The 23287-nt window shown below is 42.2% G+C and overlaps 1 protein-coding gene across 1 annotated transcript; it reads left to right on the top strand.

Moving 5' to 3' along the window:
• The first annotated feature begins 10065 nt into the window (after window positions 1-10065).
• cercam (cerebral endothelial cell adhesion molecule) lies at window positions 10066-22484 on the top strand. Its single transcript, XM_037118014.1, has 12 exons — window positions 10066-11007; window positions 12244-12354; window positions 13145-13262; window positions 13478-13612; window positions 13795-13999; window positions 14124-14243; window positions 14369-14445; window positions 14764-14870; window positions 15436-15568; window positions 15924-16051; window positions 17627-17830; window positions 20110-22484. The coding sequence occupies exons 1-12, from the start codon at window positions 10802-10804 to the stop codon at window positions 20342-20344; spliced, it is 1779 nt and encodes a 592-aa protein (XP_036973909.1). The 5' UTR covers window positions 10066-10801; the 3' UTR covers window positions 20345-22484.
• Window positions 22485-23287: the final 803 nt, after the last annotated feature.

The raw sequence follows: 23287 nt of genomic DNA, 5'->3' as shown, positions 1-23287 counted from the left end.
CCTGCACTCAAAGGGGTCATTATGGGGGCAGTTACATTAATTCCATCCGGTAACCATGATTAAAGAGGGATTGTGCCGACAGATAGTAATATTTAGAAGGATACATTTTAAGAGATAGGCAAGAAATACGATGCACTAAAGGAGACAGACAGCGAAGCCAAGAAGCCCATTACAGAGAGGCACTGAAGTCCTGAAGGGGGACTTTTAAACCTGGGCCCTGTGTTTACATCGTTTGGTTCAGCAGATTGTTTCAGCTGACGGTTGTGACCCGGCTGCAATGTGATCCTTTGGGGCAACTGTGACTGGCAAAGCTGCGTCTACTGAAAGCAGAGATAGAGCTTTTTGTCAAAGAGCAGTTTTCCTTTTTGTAACCAGGAACACAACTCTCGCTGGTGGAGAGGTCTCGCTCTGAGCTCTCGCGAGAGGTGAGATGTCGCAGGGTGATGGAAACGTTGGGGAGAGTTGGAGAGAGGAGTTTGGAGTTGACCTGGACTAGAGGAAATGCCAGCAAGAAATTCAAAAGACACCGCAAAATACTGAGCCGATTTTGAGAAACTAGATGAGACAACAACTGAAACAACTTCTTGCGAGATTTCAGAGCGAGACTTTTTTCAATTAGTATTGCCCTCATTAGCAGTAAACTGTTAGTCGGTGCTTTAATTAGGTAACCCAGTAGCTGCCAAACACACAGTTAACTGTTAATACATTCATTTAAAAAAGTGTGTCTTACCCTTAATGAAGCAAAGCTTTGTAAAGCTGTAACAATTATCACGATTATTAATGCATATATAGTCTTAGTAATGATAATAATTGTGTTATAAGGACATATAAGGGCCTTATTACCTATCAACTAAAGCTTAATAGAAGGAGTGTAATATCAAGCGGTGCCAGCTGCGTTTCCGTCACTACAGGGGTGCTGCAGCTGCCAGTTGATGCAATCTGACCGCGTCGAAAACTATTGGTAAGAATGTATTATTTACACATAAGGTGACCAGATCCCACAAAACAAATGGGAATCAAATAGTAAGTAGTGTGGGACAGTGTGGGGCATGTTACCAATGCTGAGAGGTGGTTAATAATGTAGAATTCTATTCTGTCCTTTTGCCCTGTGCTGTCTTGCTACTTGTATCATTGGGAGGGCTGCACTGCTGTTACCAGTCCTACTTTACATCATATGTTGACAGCCTTCCCTGTTTCCTCTTCACAGCCATTGGATGAAAGCTAGATTTTAGGAAAGCATGTCAAAGCATCTGTCCTGCAGTGGTTTCTACTGGCAGTGGACTCCAGCCAGTCAAAATGTGGGGCATTGTTTCAATATGTGGGCCACAGGAGAGGGGATAAAAATGCTGTTCAGCATGAAATAAAATGGGACACCTGGTCACTCTATACTTGCAAAATATAATATAATATATAACACCAAAAAACCCTGCCATGACACATGAGAGAGACAGTTTTAGCTTATACTATGATGTCTGTCTCTAATGTCATGTGTGAGCTGGACCAAACCTCACATCGGGAGACTGCTTCACGACGTGGGTCAGGAATTTGACCTCCTGGCACCATGGAAACGCACTGCAAACATCAAAAAACATACATTTGTGTGAATGCAGCGAGCAAGTGCTGAGAAAAGTTCACTCATCGCCGATCAGCGGTGTACTTTGTGACACTGATGAGAAGGCCGGAGTGTAAAAATAGGTCTTGAAAAACATCCGAGGTTAAAAGATTAAAAGAAAAATGCTCATATAAATGCACAACAGAGAGTGTCCCGCTACTCTCTCCATTCAGACCAACACACACTCCTGGCTTCTCCTCTGCCACTACACACACACACACACACACACACACACACACTCCTTCCCCCCAAGCATGCCGCTGCCTAAACATCCCCCAGAATTCTTTGACAGTGGCTGCGTTGTTGCTTGGCAACGAGGCGACGGACAGCGTCATCCAGGGAGTAACAGCGAAGATGAGAAGCAGGGAAGTCTACACTAATCTCGCCATTACTTTGTAGAGATCACAGAGGCTGGAGGGTCTCACAAATACCCTGCCATTTGTTATTGTGTGTGAGTGTTTGCAAGATTTAAAGACACAAAAGTAAGCCCACCAACCTTTGAGGCGCAAAGTTGGAGATTTCTGTGAGTGTTTTAAAGGTTAAAGTAGCTGAACTGAGCTCTCTAAAATGACTCTAAACGGTAGCAGCTTAAAGAAAGATGATGAGCCAAAGACAAAATCTCTTTATTCATAACCTCTTCACTTTAAGGCATCAGCTACTGTAAAATCAATTCCCTGGGCAGGTATTCTATTTGACAATATTAAAATTGAATACGTTTTTATGAAGAAAAAAAAAAATGTTTTGTTGATTATCCGTTTCATATTCATGAGAGCAGATAATGCAATCACACCTGTATCACTGACCTCATAATCACATTATTTCAGGCACTGCTCGAGCATTTAGTCTGGGCATCAGCTTCTTTGTGCTGACTAAGTGGTGTTGTGTAAAGACTGGACCTGACAGTCATTTTTTTTACTGAAGCAATTCTGTTTAAGTGCTTGAGTCAAATGGCAGTACTGGCCACCTGGGGTAAAAAAAAAAAAAAAAAAAAAAAACGCCCAGCCCACTGGTCTGGCAGTCAATTTATCTATACTGCTGCCGGCTCCTCTTCTGACCAGAAACATGACGTCTGTAGGGTCGAGGATCTGTGAGTTAAACATCACTCTTTACAAACACGCACGTGCACACTGACCTGTCGTTGACTTAAATAGAAACTCTCGCCAAAATGCAACCTAGGCTTTTTGTTGTTGTTGTTGTTGTGAATGAATATGAGTCAAACTTTCATGTAAAAGCATAATTATGACAAAAGAGGCACTTTTAAGATTCACCGTATTTTTGTTTTCGGGTCAAACTCATCATAAATGGGAGTGCCACGGGCAAATTAGCAATAGCATCAAAATTGCTATTTTTAAAACACTAAGAAGACTCGACACAGTATGAAACTTTGCTTGTTGTATCACCAGGGTCTCTACACATGAACAGGAGCATTGAGAACACTGTTTGTGTACACAGAGTTTACTAAAAAGAGAGTTTTTTCACCTCTGCTGAGGTGAGTTGTCCAAAGGTTTCTTCTGCAAGCTGCCGTCCAGCCTGTGGAAAACTATCGATTTCTGAATGCGATGTAACATGGAGGTGAGTTAAGGTGGAACGCTCCTAAATGTTAGTTCCATAAATAATGCACGGATAATTCCTTGTTATGTCTTTAGCGAAAAACAATATTGACCTTGAAGTTGAAAAAGGAGCCTCATATAAGAAACAATACTAAAAACAAAAGATAAGTCACGTGAGATATTGTGTCGCATTGTTGCCGGAAGACAGTTGTGTTCCACCTTAACTCTGCGCCAAGTTACGTCGCATTCTGAGGTCGATACTTCTCGGCTGCCATGATGGCAGCTAGCGCAACAAGCTACTGCTAAGGTGAGTTAAAAGTCACCTTTCTCAGTTGGAATGTCCTCTCCAAAACTACATAATGCACCTCAAATGTAATGAAACAGTGACTGATTTAAAATGATCATACTTCAAGTCACAAGGTTACATTTTCCTTCCTGACATTCTTGAAGAATGTCTACGATGCATTACAGCACATTATGAACCTGCTTTTATTGTGTTACAATGCAAATATAGTGCTGTATAATCATAGATAAGTAATCATGACTAATGATAATGCGTTAAAACAATAATAATAACTCATTATTACACTGATGATTATTTGTAATGCATTATGAACGTTAGTATAATGGATCGTTTGTTCATACCTGTTCAAAGAATGTGTTTTACAGTGTGGTGCTGTTTTTGCATTGACTTCATCTTTTCTTTTCACTTTTCCCAAACAAACAGTGACCACTGATAAAGATTTATAACCACACTGAAATGCATTAATCCTCCAATACCACAGGGATTTTGTTACTGCATTAAAAGCACCCAACGGCTACTCACAGTTACGTATAATCACACAATATTACACATTATAATACATTATAATTGTGATTATAATGTGTTAATAGTGTATTACAACAATAAGAATTTGAAGATTTTTACTTGTATCAGATATTCCGTCAGTTATATTTGTAAACTGTAAACTGATTTGATTTGAATACACTGTGATGCTCGCAGTGAGTGACCAGCAGGTATGAAGTATTTATACGCCACCTTCTAAGCTGTCATAAAATGCTTTATAATGCGTGGTTGTTGGTTTACAGCATTCCGAATAATTATGTAATAATTATGTTTAAGTATGTTTATAATGTGTTGTAGACAGGTGAATTACAAAGCATCATTAATATTCATGAATGCTCATAACTGTGTTTAAACAGTGCTACAGGCGCATTACAGTGCATTACAACATTTGTTAAGGTAACATAATGCATTTTAGACATGGGCTTCATTGACAGTGTGGCCACTTTTTTGATTCATAAAGATCTTCGTAAGAATTTTCTCAACCAACAAACGATTATGTAATCGTTCGATTCTTCAATAAAACAACTGACCACAGCTGGAATTCAGTGCTGGAAAGATTAACCAATCAGTGGATTGACAGAATGATTTATTTATAACAATGCTGATGCTCTTTTTATCAAGAAAGAAAAATGCGAAAACATTCTCTGGCTCCAGATTCTCAAATGCAAAGACCTGCTGCTTTTCTCTGTTTTATATCATTGCAAACTGAACACTCTAAGTTTTGGATAAGTTTCATAGCTCAGAAACAATACATTGCCCCATCAGAGTCACCGTAGATTTTCACATTTGGATAAAAAAAAACAAAAACAAAAAAAACCACAGGACTCTGTAGATTGTGAAAACACCACACTCCTGAGATACACTGGATGACATGGGAGGAGGCGAGCAGTCAGAGCAGGGCTGCTGAGGCTGCTGAGTAAGAGGGTATGTGCCACGGCTCAGACCCTGAGTGACAGGTATTGACCCGCCCAGCCAAAAGACGTCTCTGTGGGAACGCTATTGATTATTGCCACAGCAATAAAGGTCCCGGAAGCTTGTGAGAATGTCACGACTCTGTGCTGCCGGTCCCAACACACAAACACACAAAGACAGAAACACTTTGAGTCTGACACATCCTAACCTGCAGCTACTCCTTCTCCTCTGAACAGGCGAAGAGAAAGATGAAGGAGAGGTTGGCAGAGCTGTGCATTTGTGTGAGTGTGGCTGTGAGTGAGTAGCTCCATAATTTGCCCACTTAAGTTTGGGATTTTTTTATCGTGTTGATATCTGCTGCCAGAATAAATATTGGTGACGCAAATTTTTGCAAACCACAGATATGTTGAACTTCACATTTCTTTGCGTCTCGACCGTATGTTCCTTCAGGTTACATTTTTCGATTTCATGCTGTGACAACACTGTGCTTATGGTCTGGTTGGGTTTAGGCACCAGACTCACTTGGTTGGGGTAAGGAAAAGATATGTTCTGACTTCCCAGGTACTGTCGCCACAAACAGCACAAGCTAAACAACCTAACCTAACCCTGACAAACACAGCTGGTAACTGGTTATAGAGTTTCATCAAAAACACCTGGCTTTGCGCACACGAACATGGCTGGAAAAGGTATCGAGGTCTCATTAAGTTATCCAGTGGTTTAGTGCAGACAGAAGTTGGAACCCCTTCTTGTACAGTTGTCCATGGCTTAACCACCATCTCGCCCAACTGTGCCACCACCAACATGACAGTCAGCTCATACAGTACACTTGGAATGTGCACATGAGACTTTTTGCAGAAATGTTTATATGGTTAACTACAAATGACAACATTGGACTTATAATGGAGGTGAGTGCATTTCTTTTGAGGTGCTTAAGCAATGAAAAATTAAAAATGTTTCTGTCTTTCCAGAGTCGGTGTCCCAGACTACGTAGTTAGCTTGCTGTTTTGATGTTGACACATCAATGACAAACTGTAATTTGCCTCCATTGTATCAGGAAAGGGGGAAAAAACTTTAATATCTCTCATACATCTCAGGTGTTGATACTTTGAAGCCTGCATAATTAAAACTATATCTATCTGCAGGAGCATACAGACCTACAGGCCCTACATGTTCATCCACTTTTCCTTTTTTTCTCGCTCCTACAATCTGCTCAAAACAATGAAGACTTTTCTTTTTGTCTTTCCTTCCTTCACACACCCCCACACGCACAAACGCCATCTCCACCCTTGACCTCGCAGTGAAAAGTTAGCGCACCCAAGGTTGAACTCTCCCAGCTCTGCCTCAGCCACAAACGCTGGGAAAGTGCCCCTGACATACGAATATGTGCGCACGAAAGCGTGTGTTTATGTGTGTGAGTGTGGCAACACTTGGGGTGTCATGAATAGGAGAGATCTGACCCTCGACCCCCTGACCTGTCCACACAAACGGCCCCCTTTAACCCAGCTCGGCTATTGTCAGCCATGACTGCCTTCGTTTATTCAGAGAGCCCACCGAAAGAGTCAAAATTCATTATATACCACTTTGCTTATTATTTTCCACCCACATTTACGCCTCATTCTCCTTCTCCTGCTCCCATTCCCGCTCTCCTTGCTGTTCTCACAGTCTCTGTCCTTGATGCTTCACTTGAGCACTGAGAAGATTGAGCATGAGCACTAACATATTTGCATCTTCAAATTCGTGACGGTTTTAGCATTACTCAGTTCTCAGCTAATCACGCAAAAAATGAGTCAACGCCTCATCGTAAGTGCCACAACATCTTTCCAAAAAAAATGATAACTTTCACTTGAAATGAATGTTTTCCCCAAGTTGCTCTAACATTTATCATTTATTCCCAGAAAAGCTGATGTCACATCTGAGATGTGTAAGATTTCCTTGAAGGGTTAAAGTTGCAATATGCAAGAATTGTAGTTTAAAAAAATAAAAAACTAACAGAAATTATCGACATAACGGGAAGAAATAAGAGTTTCAACACTATGGTATGTCAAAGACATCTATGCATGTATTTTGTTGCAGGGGTGTCTATTAAAGTTAGCATGCCAGCCATGTGGATGTGCATATGATGTGTTTTATGAGTGATGACTGCTGCACATGATTGAACATGATAGATCTGACATTGTTAATATAATCTAGAATGTGATATTGTGTCTATTCAAATTAATTTGGATCACCGGCTCCAGTTATGTTGTTTATTACGTGGAGGAAAGTTGCATGTGATATTATGAATTTTGACGGTCTTCCGACACTGGTGAAAACATGCTGAATTCAACCATTAGAAGGATCTTCTTTTGAAAACAGTCCTGACAACAGCCGTCAAAGGACTCTCTCAAACTGGGCCCCTGGGACCCCAAATGGGTCACCGAGGAGGTTCAAGGTGGTCCCCTGTAGCAAAAACCTGGTCTGAACCAACACTTGTGTTGATCCGACATTTTGAGGAAACACAATGGGAAGTGGAGCCTGGAGACGCGAGTAAATACCAGTTAGGACCTCATTAGGAAGGAGGCTATTAAATAAAAGGAACCTAGGACTGAGAGTAACGGCAGCTTCTGTCTCTGGTTGGCACAGTCCTTCGCTTTGTGGCTGCTGGATTTGTCCCATCAGTGAGAGACCGAACACACATTTAATCCTCTGGCCTCGTCCATTCACGGCTTTGAAACTCACCCCACTTCTAAACTCTGACCCCAGTGTGGCTGTCTGCTCCTACATCCTCTACTCAGGTATGGATTGTCTCTAGCAACCAGCACATTAAAGAAGCATCTTTGACTCTCTTGTGTGCTGGGGGACTTAATGTGTGTTTTTCTGTTTTAATAATGGACTCTGTGAAAAAAGTGCTGCAGCCAAGACCACCAAAACAGAGTAGACCACAACTTTGAGGGGATTAAACCAACTCAACTCCAGGACCAGACCAGTGTGTATAACGTATGCACGAGTGTACCTTGACAGATGTCTTGTTGAAATGATCAGAAGGCACTACGGAGGTCATTAGTATGTGTGCGGATGATCCTTTTGTTTCTATCAGCAAAGAAATACAAACATTTAAGGTGCTGAAATCAACTTGACCATTTCTATTGAGCAACCCTTTTCTATGCTTTACCATCCAACTAACACAGTGCAATATTTTGTGCAAGCATCAGGTTTCCTGGGCGACTCAACTTCCCCTAGAATCCAACATGTCAAGCCTGTCTGCTGCTGTATGCAGACTATGCAGAGTCATAGAGGCCCTGAAGCAATGATGGGGGTGTACTGTAGTGACAATCTGGGCCCATTTATTTATTGTTTTGTTTTGTTTTTTCGGATGGGAAAGGGATGTTTGTATTTATTTAGTTTAGTGGGCTATTTTTGTTTATACCTTAACACATTTGTTCATGATATTGAATTAAAATAAAAAAATTCCCTATACATTTCTGGGAGTTTCTTACCGTAGGGGAAGCACGATGTTCCCATTTATTATCATTTTCTGTTGTTTTGAATTGCTGGGGTAAACTTGGAAAATGTCAGACCTGAAAAAGTTAAAGGTTTATACACATCTAACCTCTTTTCCTCTTGGGCTGCACAGAATTGGTGCTTTTGAATGCTTGTCTTAGAGGGTTTGGAATCCCCCACCAGTTTCCCAAAACAATGGCCTCTTGGCATAGGGCCCCCCTTACAGCCCTGCAACAAGTACATAACAGTACACGTATCAAAACTTTATTCAATACCACGATGTTCACACAGTTGTAGTCTTGCCTGGCTATGAAACAGAATCTCAAATCCTCTTTTCCTGAGACCAAGACAGGGTAATTAGATCGCGACCATTCTCGAGTATTACAACACTTCTGTGAAAGTATCAAATCCCATCTCTTCCAAACAGACCACTCAAGCGCCGTGATAAATAAATGAATAAAGCCAGAGTGCAAATGGAAATTGACAAATTACAAGTTGTATTTCAAATTTTAAAGAAGTCCTTTTGGCTGAATTCCAGAAACATTCTGATTCCAGTGAATATTAGACTGGACCTCAGGCCCATTGATCACTCCTCCGCTGATCGAGCCTCCTGTGTTTACTACTCTAAACTCATTACTTAACCCTCTTTATTGGAGTCTATTGTAGCCATGAGGCCCTCCTGCAACTGTGGCACTGCATTCCACCAGACTCTGCGTGTTTCAGAATGTGCGGCCACCCAACACCACCTTCACAAACGCAGTTAGATCACCATTAGCTTAAATAAGTTCGTATCTATATTCAAATTGCCTCTTGACTCTCACTCACATCAGCTGTTTTTAGAACCTTTCTGGATTAATTTCAAGCAGCATATGTAAAAATAATAATAAAAAAAAACCCTCTGACTTGTGTCTTTGAAAGCTCAGTGTGACTTTCGACACAGTCGGTCATATACAGTGGAAGCAACAATACCAAAGTGTAACAGATCACGCATCCCCACGGCCATCAGACTGTTTAACTCAAGCACTACCTGAACAATCGCTTCTCACTCACTTTGTTTTTTGTATATCTTTTTTTTTTTCTATTTATTATTTTCTATTTAACTTCATGTGTATTTGTCTGGCTTTTTTCCCACTGTACTTGTTGCATTTTAAGCTTTTGTAACAAGTGAATTTCCCTGTTGTGGAATAAATAAAGTCTATCTAAACTAATCTAATTTAAACAAATAATATTTATGTAAAAGTACAGAAGTGTTAAGAGCAAAACAGACTTGAAGCATCTTAAGTAGTCAAAATGAGAATGTCCCCTTTCATTGTTACATTTTTACACTTTTGCAGCCAGTTATGTTCCCTGCTTTACACTGCAAGCACTGTTGTGTACTTAATCTACCACAATGCATCATATTTTCTAAACTGATCATGTTTTTTCCATGTTGTTGCTGATACTAGTAACTATTGTTGCACAATGAATGCAGCAGGGTTCAAAAGTATAATGAATTCCACTAAGTGCAGCAGATTATAAGTATGGAGTTGCATTGAAATTGTTCCTCATTACTTGTAATTAGAACCCACACAACAAAGGCCTCAGACAGACACACTCCTGACTGACGGGCTCTCTCTTGGATCAAAACCTCCCTCTGCTGGCGAATCTGTGGAACTTCTGCCAGAATAAACAACCAGAAACAACCTGGACTGATGATGGTACATGTGTTCACTTCCTGGACTGATGATGATGGTACACATGTTCACTTCCTTGACTGATGATGGTACATGTGTTCACTTCCTTGCCTGCCATATCTCTTTTCCAGATGTTGTTTCCCAGCATGAATGTGGATGACACCAACTTCACTGCAGTCAAAGTGTGTGTCCCCCAAACTTCCATCAGTTGACCCACAACTGATGGAAGTGGAAAATTGTGACTTTGATGATTACATGTCTCCACACATGTATCCTGCAGTAACTTCTGATAAACTGATGTTGTTGTTTTTTTTTTGTTTTCCGTCTGGATGTTAAATGATAAACGTCATAGTTTCCCCTCTCTCTGTGTGTGTGTCACCACTGTGGAACTACTTCTGGCCAAATCACGCCTCCTTCATCTTTCTGGATAACGTTGTCAGATTGTTTTCCCCCTTTTCTCTCTCGTGCCACAGAGCCTACCTAAAGCGGAAGTTGAAACTGAACCTTCTCTCGTGACTCGGTTTGGACTTGCTGGGGGAAAAAAACGAGCCAGCTTGTATAAAATGTAAGAAGAAAAAAAAAAGGAAAAAAAAAGAGGGGGAGGCTGAACATTTGGGAAAGCCCTTCTTTTTCTTCCTGGAGTGCTGACGCGTCCGGCTGCTTCGCCTACGTGCCGCGCCGACAGCACCGTGGACCAGACCCCAGACCCCCTTCCACCTCCTCCACCATGTCGCTCCGCTTTCTGCTTTTAGGGGCCCTTTTCCTCTCTCGAGCCGAGTGTTACTTTTCGGAGGAGAAGTACCCGGAGGAGTCGAAAATGCAGCCTCCGACGGTGGTTATCGCCATCATAGCCAGGAACACCGCTCACTCCCTGCCCTACTACCTCGGCGCTCTGGAGAGACTCGACTACCCCAAAGATCGCATCACTGTGTGGTGGGTTTAGCCTGCATGGGACACTGTGTGGACTGCATGCACTGCCGGGCTCGGGCTTTTCTCTCTCTCTCTCTCTTTTTTATCCGACTATAGCAGCCGTTCAAAAGGTCAATGGCATTTAAATGAGTGTGTGAGAGCAGCAGCAGCAGCAGCAGCGGAGTTCTACCCCCTCCTCCCCTAACCTAACCCCTCTGTGCCTCTCGCAGCACAGGCTGCCTTTCACTCCGACTCATTCAGCTCCTGCTGAGGGCTGCATGACATTTTATCTGCTGTACACCTAAAACTAACTCATGTGCTTCATTAGCAGCGATTCTGATATAAAGTGTGTCTGATGCTAATGATTGAAAAACCCACCAACTGATCTGTCCTCTAGGGGTTTTTCCTCACCATCTGCCTCTGTGGGGTACTTCATGTGATCTCATCTGTCTGCTCAGTTCAGAGTCTGATTTTAGTGGACCTGTACCTCAGCAAAGGTGGAAGAAGTACCCAGATCTTGTGCTTGCGTAAAAGTGCAAAAGTATCAGTGACGAAATCCTCTTAAAACACCAGAGGTAAAAGTAGTCAGCATGAGGAATAAAGAATCTGATGTCATCTATGTCAGCTGGCAAAGGTGGGGAGGATTAATCAAGTTTTGTCTTTGTAACATTACATCATATCACATTTATTTAAGCACATTTTAAACTTAATCTGCAATGTAAACAGGTAACTAAAGTCTATGTGTTATAAATTGTTTAACAAAATCTCTCGACAACTTTGTAATGAATCAGGGTGTATGTGCGTTGCTTTCTGTCCAATCAGAAGTTCCCAAGTAGATATTGCAGCTTGTTGGTGTTGAAAACTATCAAGTATCACTTCTGAGGATTACGCCCAGTTGCTAAAAGTTATAGGTTAGTATCATGAAAGAGCCAGTGGGACATCCTCATTGAAATCACCCCACTAACTAGTTCCCACTCTTATTTGGCGATGCTCTTCAAAGTGCTCTTCCCTTTTCTAGAAAGCTTTTTCAGAAATGGTCCTCTGAGGGAAAAGAGATCTGAAGCATGTTTCGGGAGGAATGTCATACGCAGTTATAGCATGAAAGTGGCTCTTAATCACAGAGTGAAGCTAGTGATTATTTTATAGGTCTTAAAGATATGTCGGAATTCATTTTCGTCTACCATTGAGGCAGCATTCGAAAACACGTCAGATCTTCTCTCGTGCCTTCATTTCACTCTCTGTTGTCTCTGTGCTCCTCAGGGCGGCCACGGATCACAACGCGGACAACACCACAGCCATACTGAAAGAGTGGCTCACTTACATGCAGAAATATTACCATTATGTCGAGTGGAGGCCGATGGACCAGCCTACGTAAGTCAAGATCATTTTTAACGTTCTGGGTTTTAATTTACAGCCGTGTTCTGTTCCTGTAGGTCTAAGCAGATCTGGACACGTCAGTAGGTGCGTTAGTGTGAAGAAGAAGAAAGAAGTAAGCCGACTTTCTCTCTCTCTTTTTTTTTTTTTTTTTGTATCAGGGTCGCAATGAGAGATTCCATCCAAGTGTCACTCTGTTGGTGATGAGTTGAATTTATCAACTGGGGGTAACCAAACGAGTCAGGGAAAACGGTCCGAGACTGCACCTTAAGCGGCCGATCTTGCCCGCTCACTCTCACCCTTTTTTTTTTTTTTTTTAATCCGAAGCACCGTGAAACTTTATTAGCGCACCTTTACAGCACACCTGTTAGTCATGGCGGGGGCCCACTGTACAGCTTCAGATAACACTCACTTTCACTTTGCATAATGAGGAATGATGCAGCACGCCCCTGCTTGTCCGTACGCGTCCGTAAATCTGTGCAGACATCTGAAGAGGCCGTTAGTGGAAATTACTTGCCGCATGTTTAATTATACAGTCTGACTGAACTCTGCTAATCTGCTTACCGTCACTGAACTTTACAGGCTGTATTTCAAGCTGTCATATATGGACCATATATAGAATTTATTTGGGAGACACATCCAAATAGATTTACTCCACTTCCTCAAGTTTTTCTCTGTATTCTGGTGTTTTTACGTCATTCTCTGACAGTTCATAAAACCTTTTTACGATCTCCATTAATTTAAGAATGGCTCAGTACAATGTCTGCATTGTTGCTCTCTGTTTTAGGTCCTATGTAGGCGAGTTGGGACCCAAGCACTGGCCCAACAGCCGGTACGAGTACGTCATGAAGCTGAAGCAGGCAGCGCTCAACTTCGCCAGGAAACGCTGGGCCGATTACATTCTGGTACATAAGTAAAGAATCTTTAATGTGACAGCCGTGTAAGATTCATATCGGGGCCCCTTCTGTTGATTTATCTGATGAGATTTGTTCCTCTTTGCCGCTGTTGTCTCATCCAAGAAAAAGTTCTGGCGCCAGTTCCAAATAATTGACACCACACTCTCTCTCTCCTTTTTTCCCCCCACTTTCTTTCCTTTCTTCCTTCTGTGTCTCTGTTACAGTTCGCCGACACAGACAATATCCTCACCAACCCAGACACCCTCAACTTGCTGATAGCGGAGAACAAGTCGGTCATCGCTCCCATGCTAGACTCTCAGGGAGCGTACTCCAACTACTGGTGTGGGATCACTCCGCAAGTGAGTGTGTCCTTCAACATCTCTGATACGTGCACCTGTAAATATTTGCATCTGTAATGAGTGTAATTGTTTTATTGTTAAACTTCATGCCAGTGTCAGAGATTGAAAGTTATGTTCGAATTCACCATACTTTTTAATATGTGCACACTTTCACTGTATGACCCAATCCGTCTGTCTGCCAGGGATATTACCGGCGAACCGCAGAGTACTTCCCCACCCGCCACCGTCACAGAACGGGATGCTACCCCGTGCCCATGGTCCACTCCACCATGCTGCTGGATCTACGGAAGGCAGGCATGAAGAAACTGGCGTTCTTCCCTCCTCACAAGGACTACTCGTGGCCCTACGACGACATCATCGTGTTCGCCTTCTCCTGTCGAGCTGCGGGTTAGTTAGCCCTCGTTTGTGGTTAGATTTTCGTAATCTTAAGAAAAGACAAATAATCTGTTCAACTCGAATGTTTCGATCATTCATTTATCTAATTGACTGACTCTTCTTCGACGCTGATTAGAGATACAGATGTACCTGTGCAACAAGGAGCGCTACGGCTACCTGAACGTTCCGGCCAAACCTCACCACACGTTGGAGGACGATCGCTTAAACTTTGTCCATGTCCTTCTCGAGTCCATGAGTAAGAACACAGTTTCCTTTGATTATCTACATCTGAGAGAGAATGAAAACAAAGTGATACAAGGACAGAAAAAAATAAGAATGTTTCTTGTCTCTTCTAACTTGTGTTTCCTCTTGGTCAAACAGTCGATGGACCTCCAATGAGCCCCTCACGCTACGTCCATATGTTCCAGAAACAGAGAGACCTCATGGGCTTTGATGAGGTGAGAGACCTCATTGTTTATCTGGAAGGGATTCAACGAGCTATCGTTTATTCTTTATTTACTCTGATTCTTGACTGGTACTAATCAATGTCTGATGTTCAGCCTGTCTGTGTCTTGCTTGTCTTGACGTGTGTTTTTAATTACACAACAAATAAAACAATAAAATGAGTGAGAGAGAAGCACTCACAGCACAGAGAAGTGTTTCTGAAATGGACTTTTTGAGGAAAAAAAACAAAACGTAAACTTCCCTACCGAGTTGTCTGTGTACAACTCGGCAATGACACACAGTTAAAGTAACCATTCGCCTCCCCTCTCCAGATCTATCTGGTTAATCTGCGGCGGCGTCCTGACCGCAGAGAGCGGATGCTGTTCTCTCTCAACGAGCTGGAGATTGATGTCAAGGTGGTGGATGCTGTGGACGGAAAGTGAGTACATTCTCAGGGAAGGACTCAGTTCAGCGAGAGCACTCGAGTAGTTTTGATGGAAAGTGTGTTTTGAGTGAGAAAAATCAATACCAAAACTAGCAGGAGCAAAAAGGTGTATTGGTTGTTGAGAGAGAAAGAAATTTCTCTGCAGATATGTTCTAAAACTTCAGCAGGTACTGGGTCCCAGTAGTATCCCGATGTTTTAAGCAAGTTCTGAATGACGGTTATTGGAAAATATCTGACTTTATGATACAAAAGAAGATGTGCCTGAACGGAACCGTGCCTGAGTATAAATTCACATTACATATTGAGAAAATCTAAATGAAGGCTTGAGACCAAGTAGATCTACTTTAGTATTTGTATGCTCTGCAGCCTGGGAGTAGTAGTGTTGATGGAGGTTTTGTACATTATGGAGCATGTTTCTGTCTGTTGTAATCTCAGACACAAAGATCTGTATGATGTCATCACCAAGACTTTTTTATGAAATGGCGCACGTTGAGGTTGCCTGTGGAGATTTGGTATTATTATAATATGATACCTGTCCATGTTTTTTTTTTGTATGCAGTGCACTGAACAGCAGTGACATTAAGGTCCTGGGTGTCGACCTCCTTCCGGGCTACTATGACCCTTTCTCTGGACGCACCCTGACCAAAGGAGAGGTGGGCTGCTTCCTCAGCCACTTCTTCATCTGGAAGGAGGTGAGAAGACACACACGCACAAACACACACACACTATACATGACAGTCTTTATAGGCATGGCTTTAATATGTATTGCCCTCTTGCATTACCGCTTTGATGTGGTTTTTCCGCCCCTGCCCCTCAAACATCCTGAGTCTGCCACCAACAGCAATTTGGTCCCAAAAGGAAACAGCTATTACAACACAAGCCTGCAAGGGACAACATGTACTTAAAACACTCTCAGCTCATATTATGACTTTTTAAGTGTTTGATCTTTTCTTCCTCAATCAATTTTTCAAAACAAAAACTCAAGTGTTTCTTTTTCTGTGTGCCTCAACCATCTCTCAACTAAATGTCTGTCCCTCTTGCCCTCAGATGGTGGACCAGCAGATGGACAAGGCTCTGGTCTTTGAGGACGACGTTCGTTTCCAGGCCAACTTCAAACGACGTGTCCTCAGACTGATGGAGGAGGTGGAGCAGGCGGAGCTGGACTGGGACCTCATGTAAGATGGCCACTATTTATTCACGTGGATCTTGTTTTAACAGGATGCAGGTTGAAGGCTCGTAGAAAGTGAGACTTCCATATCTTTTTTGATTGACGGATTGAGGAAGAGGAGCAAGATGGCGGTGACCGCGAGCCTTGAACACGACAATGGCGGAGCAGCGCCTTCCGACCTGACACGTGCCTTTAATCACAGTGTGGTGTTGGACAGAGCTGAATCCATCCCAAAGTTAGGGTGTGCGTTACCGCGCACGTGTCAGAGTAAACAATGGCTTGGAGGCCAAGTTAACACCACTACCAAACGATGTGCTTCCGAGAGAGTGTTTGTGTGGTTGCGTGTAGGTGTGTGTGTAAGTGTGGGTTAGGAAAGGAAATAGAGGGATAGAGAGGAGGAAAGAGAGCTCACACTCATGGAGGTGTCCTGACGACACTAGAAAGACACAATGATTGCTTTTCCTTCAGTCAGAGGCCGGTGTACAGCCACCCCTCTATCATCTTTGTACCGGATAGAAATACGCTTTATTGTACGCTCACATGGTGGCAAAACTAACACGGTCAATAAACAAAGTGGGAAAGCTCAAATCAGCACGGCTGTTGATGCAAAAACAAGAGCAGAGCTTGTGTGGAAACGTGGTATGTGATGCCTGCTTATGCATGCGAGAGCTAACCAGTCAGAGCAGACTGAGCTTTTCAGGGGGAGGGGGCCTTCCATCGCACATGGAAAAATGTAAAGAACTGGCCACCTGTAAGAGGCAGCGTGTAACTAGAGTAATTGCTAACTGCTGCTAAATGTAGCTGCTGTGAGCTGCTCGGCTCAGTTAGCCATGCAGTCAGCGGTCCGGACTGGGAGCTTGAATCATTGGCGCTTACACCCGAGAGTTTTGGACTGGCACGGGCTGGGGCTAGCTGGTTGGTGTGCTAACTTTGGCAGATATCTCTGCAACACAATACATAGATGTCATATCATTAATATAGTTATTTCTTCTCATTTTGGTGTTAAATCTTAGACCATTTTTGAATGTTTTCAACTAAAATTCTTACACTTTGCTCCTTGGAAATAAAAGTATGAACCTGAAAATGAGCGCTATATGGAACCTATAAGGCTGAGTGTTAGGCAGGAAGTGTTAAGTCAGGTTGAGTCAATACAGGACGCGCAATAGTATGTTGTGTGTTTGTTTATTAGGGGATGTGATGCTGGAGTCCAGGAAGGCACATCAGTCATTTGCTTGTGAGCATTTCTATGGTTTCCACAGCACATGGTAACCAGTGTTTTACGTTGAAATCATGCTGAAATGACGGGACAAATCTTCAGACACATGATAAAAGCTTTTTGAACATGTAAGGAAGATTTGAACATGTTTTTTTTTTTGTGTGTGCGTTGCTGTTTCCATAACTTGTTGTTGTTTAAACACACATGCAGGACAAATGGTGCAAAGTGACAAGAACAAAGACAATGCTTCAATAATGATTTCCAAACCATTTGGCAACAGATTTCAGCATCCAGATGTTTTCGATATAGTGCCTCCTTTCTTCCTCACTGCTGTTTTTTTTTTGTGTCTTTTTTTTGTTGCTGCAGATACCTCGGCAGAAAGCAGGTGAATCCAGGAAAGGAGGAGCCGGTGGAGAACGTTCGCAACTTGGTGATGGCCGACTACTCGTATTGGACTCTGTCGTACGCCATCTCACAGCAGGGAGCCCAGAAACTGCTCAACGCTGAGCCACTGTCAAAGATGCTGCCAGTCGATGAATTCCTCCCCATCATGTATGACAAACACCCAAAGTACGTATGACACCAGCACCGAATCCACCGGCGGAACAGCTTGTAATTTGCTTGTGTTCAGGATGAATGTTACGATGAAATCTTGTTTGTGTCAGTCATATTCACATATGGAGACTTCTATGGTAAAACTTTCAAAACTCTACAGCCTCCATCTGCCAGACCTATAAAGCTAAAGCAGACATCATAATTGCTAAATACATACTTCCCTATAGTTGCCTGAACTTGTATACTTACTATATATTTAGCTAAGTTTTGTTTTGCTGTTGGTAGATTAAAGAACTATAGTGAAGTCTGTGGTGAACCTCTACATGTTTCTTTTAATTAGGTCAGCTTTCGGACATGATCTCTATTCTTGTCACATATATAGTGCTTGTTGGGTTAAATCTGAACACCACATTTCAAAGAAGGGCTCTAATCTTTCTGAGCATTTTTCATTTTATGATGTACAGATTTTATGACACTACCTCTTCTGGGATTGATGGAATCTGGGCAATGTGAATTTCCACTTTGGGTGCCGTGTGGTTGCCAGATAGACTCGAGCAGCCAGAGGGGATTCAGATGTGTTTTCTGGTCTGCTTGTGCTGAACTTCTCTAAATGTAACGGCCCTTTTAAAGTTTTTAGTCACGCTATTGGTATGGCTAAAGGGATGGGAAAGTTGGCTGCTGTCACAGTCCGCTCACCACTTTTGTTTAGAATGAAATATTGCAGCAACTATTAGATGAGATATTTTACTGGCATTCAGTTTGTCCAGAAGATGACTTCCGGTGAATTTGTTTACCCCTTGATTTTCCTCTGTGTTACCATAAAGTTTCTGGGTTTTTTGGTAAATGTCTCCTGCAACCACACGGCAGCAATTTTCCGTGGCGGGATGCTCAAATATTGTACAGCTGTGTTCAAGGTTGCAAGTCCAAGATGTGTGTTGATATTTCAGAATTTATATACCCCTCTCCTAATGTATCACCTAACAATGTCAAACAGAAACGTTAGCGAGGAGGTGGCTGAATGCTAACAAAAATGGAAAATGGCTGCCATGTGAATGTTCAGTTGGTGCTATCATCAGGTCAAAATGTTGACATTTCAAACTTTGTCCATCATAATATCCACCTTTGAGGAAACTAATGAGCCATCAGCCTCAGTCGTGCTTCATGTTTAGTGCCAATAAGCAAATGTTAGCATGCTAACATGCTAAACCCTGCTGGAAAAAAAAGCATCATAGATCAGCACCAAAACACAACCAGTCACCAGCAGCACCAGCATATGTTGTGTTTTGGTGCTGGTCTATGCTGTTTTTTCCAGCAGAGAACTCAAACAGTAAACATGGTAAACACTTTACTGGCAAAACTGCATGCTAGCATTGTCACTGTCACGTGCTGCTACCATACCAACTTTAATGATATGGTATGGTTTTCTCAGTGGACCGCTGTGCCTCACATCAGTGCTAGCATGGCTGCAGACAGTTGCACACTTTCTTTTATTCATGTTAGCTTCTCAGGTGGTCCAGCCACGGTTGTTCTCAAAACACCAACAACATCGAGGTCCTCCCAGCAGTCCAAAAATACTCTTCCTGCTCTTCCCACACTCACTCCTCCTCCATCCCATAACTGCCTTAACTCAGTCAAGATGGTTGTTAAGTCATTTGTGGTTGCTGTTTGTGGTTTATTATAGAGACGGAGTTACACGCATCAGTTGTGTTCCATCTTAAGTTTTGTAACATATGTCACCTTAATGTCGCTGCATCTATTTGCAACCCTGACCCCATCTGTAACCCTACCATCCAGACATTAGCCCCAACCAAACCAATCCCACTGTTATCACCTAGCCGAGGAACTGAGACACACGTGAGGCTCTGACTGTGAGAGATGAAATGCACCTTGGGCTAAAGGGCCTGCAAACCAGAAGGCTTGGCAGCGTCTGTGTGCTCCGTCATGTGTGGAAAACTGGCTCATGGCCAGCCCACTTTCTCTGTCCTCTCTCTCTCTCTTTCTTTCTCTCTCACCTCTGATTCTAATTCGATATGCTTGACTAGTCGGCGACGAATGCACAATGACCGCACACCAAACATTGGTCCTGCTGTCGCCCTTCATGCTAAGAGTAGCTGATCTGTGTTTGAAAGTCAGCCTCTGTCTCCATCTCTTGTCAAATCAGTGAATTCCAAGTAAAGGAAAAAATGCTCTGAGTACACTTAATCTCTTCTGTTATGCACTATGTATTTTTTTTTATTGATAAATCCTAAATCAATCAAAACCATATAATCTCTATCACTCTTCTCTCTCTGCAGCGAGGACTACAAGTCCCATTTCCCCAACAGGAACTTACAAGCCTTCAGTACGCGCCCCCTCCTGGTCCAGCCGTGTCACTACGCCGGTGATCCTCAGTGGGTGAGCGACACCGAGACGTCGACTCTGTGGGACGACGACTCCGTGCGCACAGATTGGAGGGGTTCCCACAAGACCCTTAAAGGTGCAGCGCCACCGCCCGACATGCTGTCAGGCACCTACAAGGATGAACTTTAGTGCACAGCTGACGTAGCTGTGGGAGAACCTGCGGGTCAAAAGGCCACGAGGTCAGAGAAGACAGACGCCGAGAAGAGAAAGTGTTCTCAGACTTTACTTCAGTCCACTCTGTGTCAGCGCTGCGACGCTTGAACTGGACTTTGGTTTCTTCAAAGCATGTTAGCAAGTGTACGGCACAAGATGACTTTTTTTTTGGGGGGGGGGGTTAATTAACTGTAAAGAGTTGTAAAACAAAAGTTGTTATAATACTTGTACAGATGTCTTAAGCAATTCAAATGCTTGAATTTGCACAACAGATTATTCTTGAGTACAATCCATGCCTAATTTTTTCTTCTTCAGTTTTTAGAGTTTAAACTGTTTGTATGGCTGCTGCCAAGAGCATTTTTGTTTGAATGTATGCCTGCGGTGGTGTGTGCTCGCGCTAACAAGAAACCAGAGAGGTGGTTTTATTCGTTCATCTGTTGAGCTCTGACTCCAGTACCTGCAGTGTTCACAACCCTCTGGCAAATCCGGACAAAGGCCTTATTGTAATCAGCACTATTATTTCTTGTTGATCTGTCCATCCATTTCTCGGGTATTCAACACAAAGTTAGACTGACCCTCATTAATGTTTCCCTTGGCTTCAGAGCTGATGTACCTCAAGGTTTCTACTGACAGATGTTTTTTGTGGTCTCCAAATTGTATCAAGAAGTATTTTGTCAGCAGAACTAACACATTGAATGTTTGCATTTGAATAATTTAAGCTTCTTGAAACTGTTTCTTTTTAAATATTGAGTCATTAATAGATTAACTGAGTAAAGTAAATAGGCAAAGTACACTGTCTGCATATGTGTCTCCCTGCAGGTTCACAGTCAGGGCTGTGACACAGCAGGTTAATGGAACAAACAACGTTGAACTGTCAGTGGGCGGCTGATAAATGTGTGTAAATTGCAGGTCGAAGCTGCTTTATCATAACAACACCTTGCATATCTTTACTGCTGAGTTGTCTGGTTTCAGAACATACGAGCTAACCGGCTATCGGATTTAGTCCATGTGGTGTGTTCAAGTGCCCCTTTTTGGCGACGTAAGGTCAGCTGGCTTGGTAAGGTTTGGTAAGTTTGGGCCTTAACACGGCACAATCGAAAAGTGTTTTCTAATTCAAACGTCTTTTTAATTGCTGTCTGTAAGCTTCTATAAAGCCCCTTGGTTTTCATTTTTAAATTATCAGTGTTTTGACAGTATTAGTAATAATACGTCTCCAACTGTCCACTTCAAATCCTGAAATTCAAGGGAATCGGGCCTGGAAAGTCATTGAGATTGATGTTTAAGAAGGTGTCTTAAGTTTCAGCCAATTTGAATCTCATCATCAGTACCTGAAAACAACATGTGTACATGTTGTTTCAGACTGTTTGAACTGACAGTAAATATGCTTCTTATGTGTTGCTGTATCCGGTGACAACTTCAGACACAAAAGTCATTTTCAGTGTGCTCAAATATTTGCACAAGATCAATGCGACGTGTCGAGATGGGAGCTTGAATTACAAGTCAAAGAGGGGTAACTTGTTCCGCCTGTTTGGCATCAAGCATTCCTCCCATTTGAGTGCCGCTACTTTTGTTAACAAGTTTACGTCCCTGTGCCACATCGTATGTTAGAGGTGACCCCACTCGTGTACCAGAAGTCTGTAACAGCCAGATTGAAACACAGCCTTGAACAGCCTTTTTGTAGCATCACTCGGCTCCTTAAATCCTTAACTTTGTCTGCACCGCGTTGCAGTGCAAGTGACTGATGTCATTTTGACGTGGATTTAAATTACAGCCATCAAGTTACGCTAAACATCTATTACTGTCGTCTGTCTTCGTAAACATTCCTGATAGTCGTTCATTTTCTATCCGTTATCGTGGGCGTTGCTTTTCCTTCATATGTCTTAATTTATTTGTCGAGTCTTTTGTCGTGGTCGATGGATGACAATCACAAGCAGCAATCAAAGTGCAATGGTGGCTTTTTTTTTGCCCAATTCCTCTCTCTGCGTGCCTTTGAGCAATACATTTGCATTCAAATGTTATCAAACAGGATGTCAGGACAACTGTATAGCAATCTTTTGAAATTTTAATAAAAAATGTTTTTCCTTTTTTTCAGTGACTGAATGTGGTGCATTTCTTCTTAAATTACTTATAAACCAAAATGTATGTGGACGTGGTTTGAAACAAGCACCACCAGATGTTGTACTAAAATCCAACACAAGAGGGTACAATACAGTTTTATATGCAAGAGCTAGGTGGACCAGATAAAAGCTGGCGTCTGCATTTGTGGCTTGAATAATTAAAAAAAAAATGTTGGGTCTCGAGATACTTCTGCATTTTATTTATTAATCAACTTCAACAATAATGATCATCAGTGTAATCCAATGTAATTTATTTTAAACACAACATCATACATTGTCTGAGTCTCGATCGCTGCATTTTCAAAAGCTACTGTAGTCAATAATGCGATGTTCTTAGAAACAAGTGGTCTAAAAATGTTTAAATGTTATGGCTACATGTTGTGTACAATAACTGTTACTACTTAACACATTTTAAATACATTTAAATTACCACCAAGGTGCACTGAGCCAAACCAGATCCTGTGAATATTCTCAGGTGATTTTGTAAGAACAGACTTCTTATGCACCAATAATACTTTTGTTACAACATAACTTTAAAACTTTCAAGTAATTTGATCAGTGTAATGTAATTTATTTTTCTCTCTCTGGACACATACACACAAACCTTGGCACACGTGACACAACCACAAGGCTGCATGTAAACACACTCTGCTACCCTGTAGCATACCTCAGCTGTCTACACACACACCCATCTTTCCAGATTACTCTCTGGGACAGCGTGTCACAGTTAATGAATGAAAAGTTACGGCCCAACGTACCACCCATGTGTATATATATACAGTGTTTGCACGTGCGCTTGTAA

Source organism: Acanthopagrus latus, chromosome 12, assembly GCF_904848185.1.
Source record: "Acanthopagrus latus isolate v.2019 chromosome 12, fAcaLat1.1, whole genome shotgun sequence".
NCBI classification, from domain to species: domain Eukaryota; kingdom Metazoa; phylum Chordata; class Actinopteri; order Spariformes; family Sparidae; genus Acanthopagrus; species Acanthopagrus latus.
This window is presented reverse-complemented; position numbering and strand designations above follow the sequence as displayed.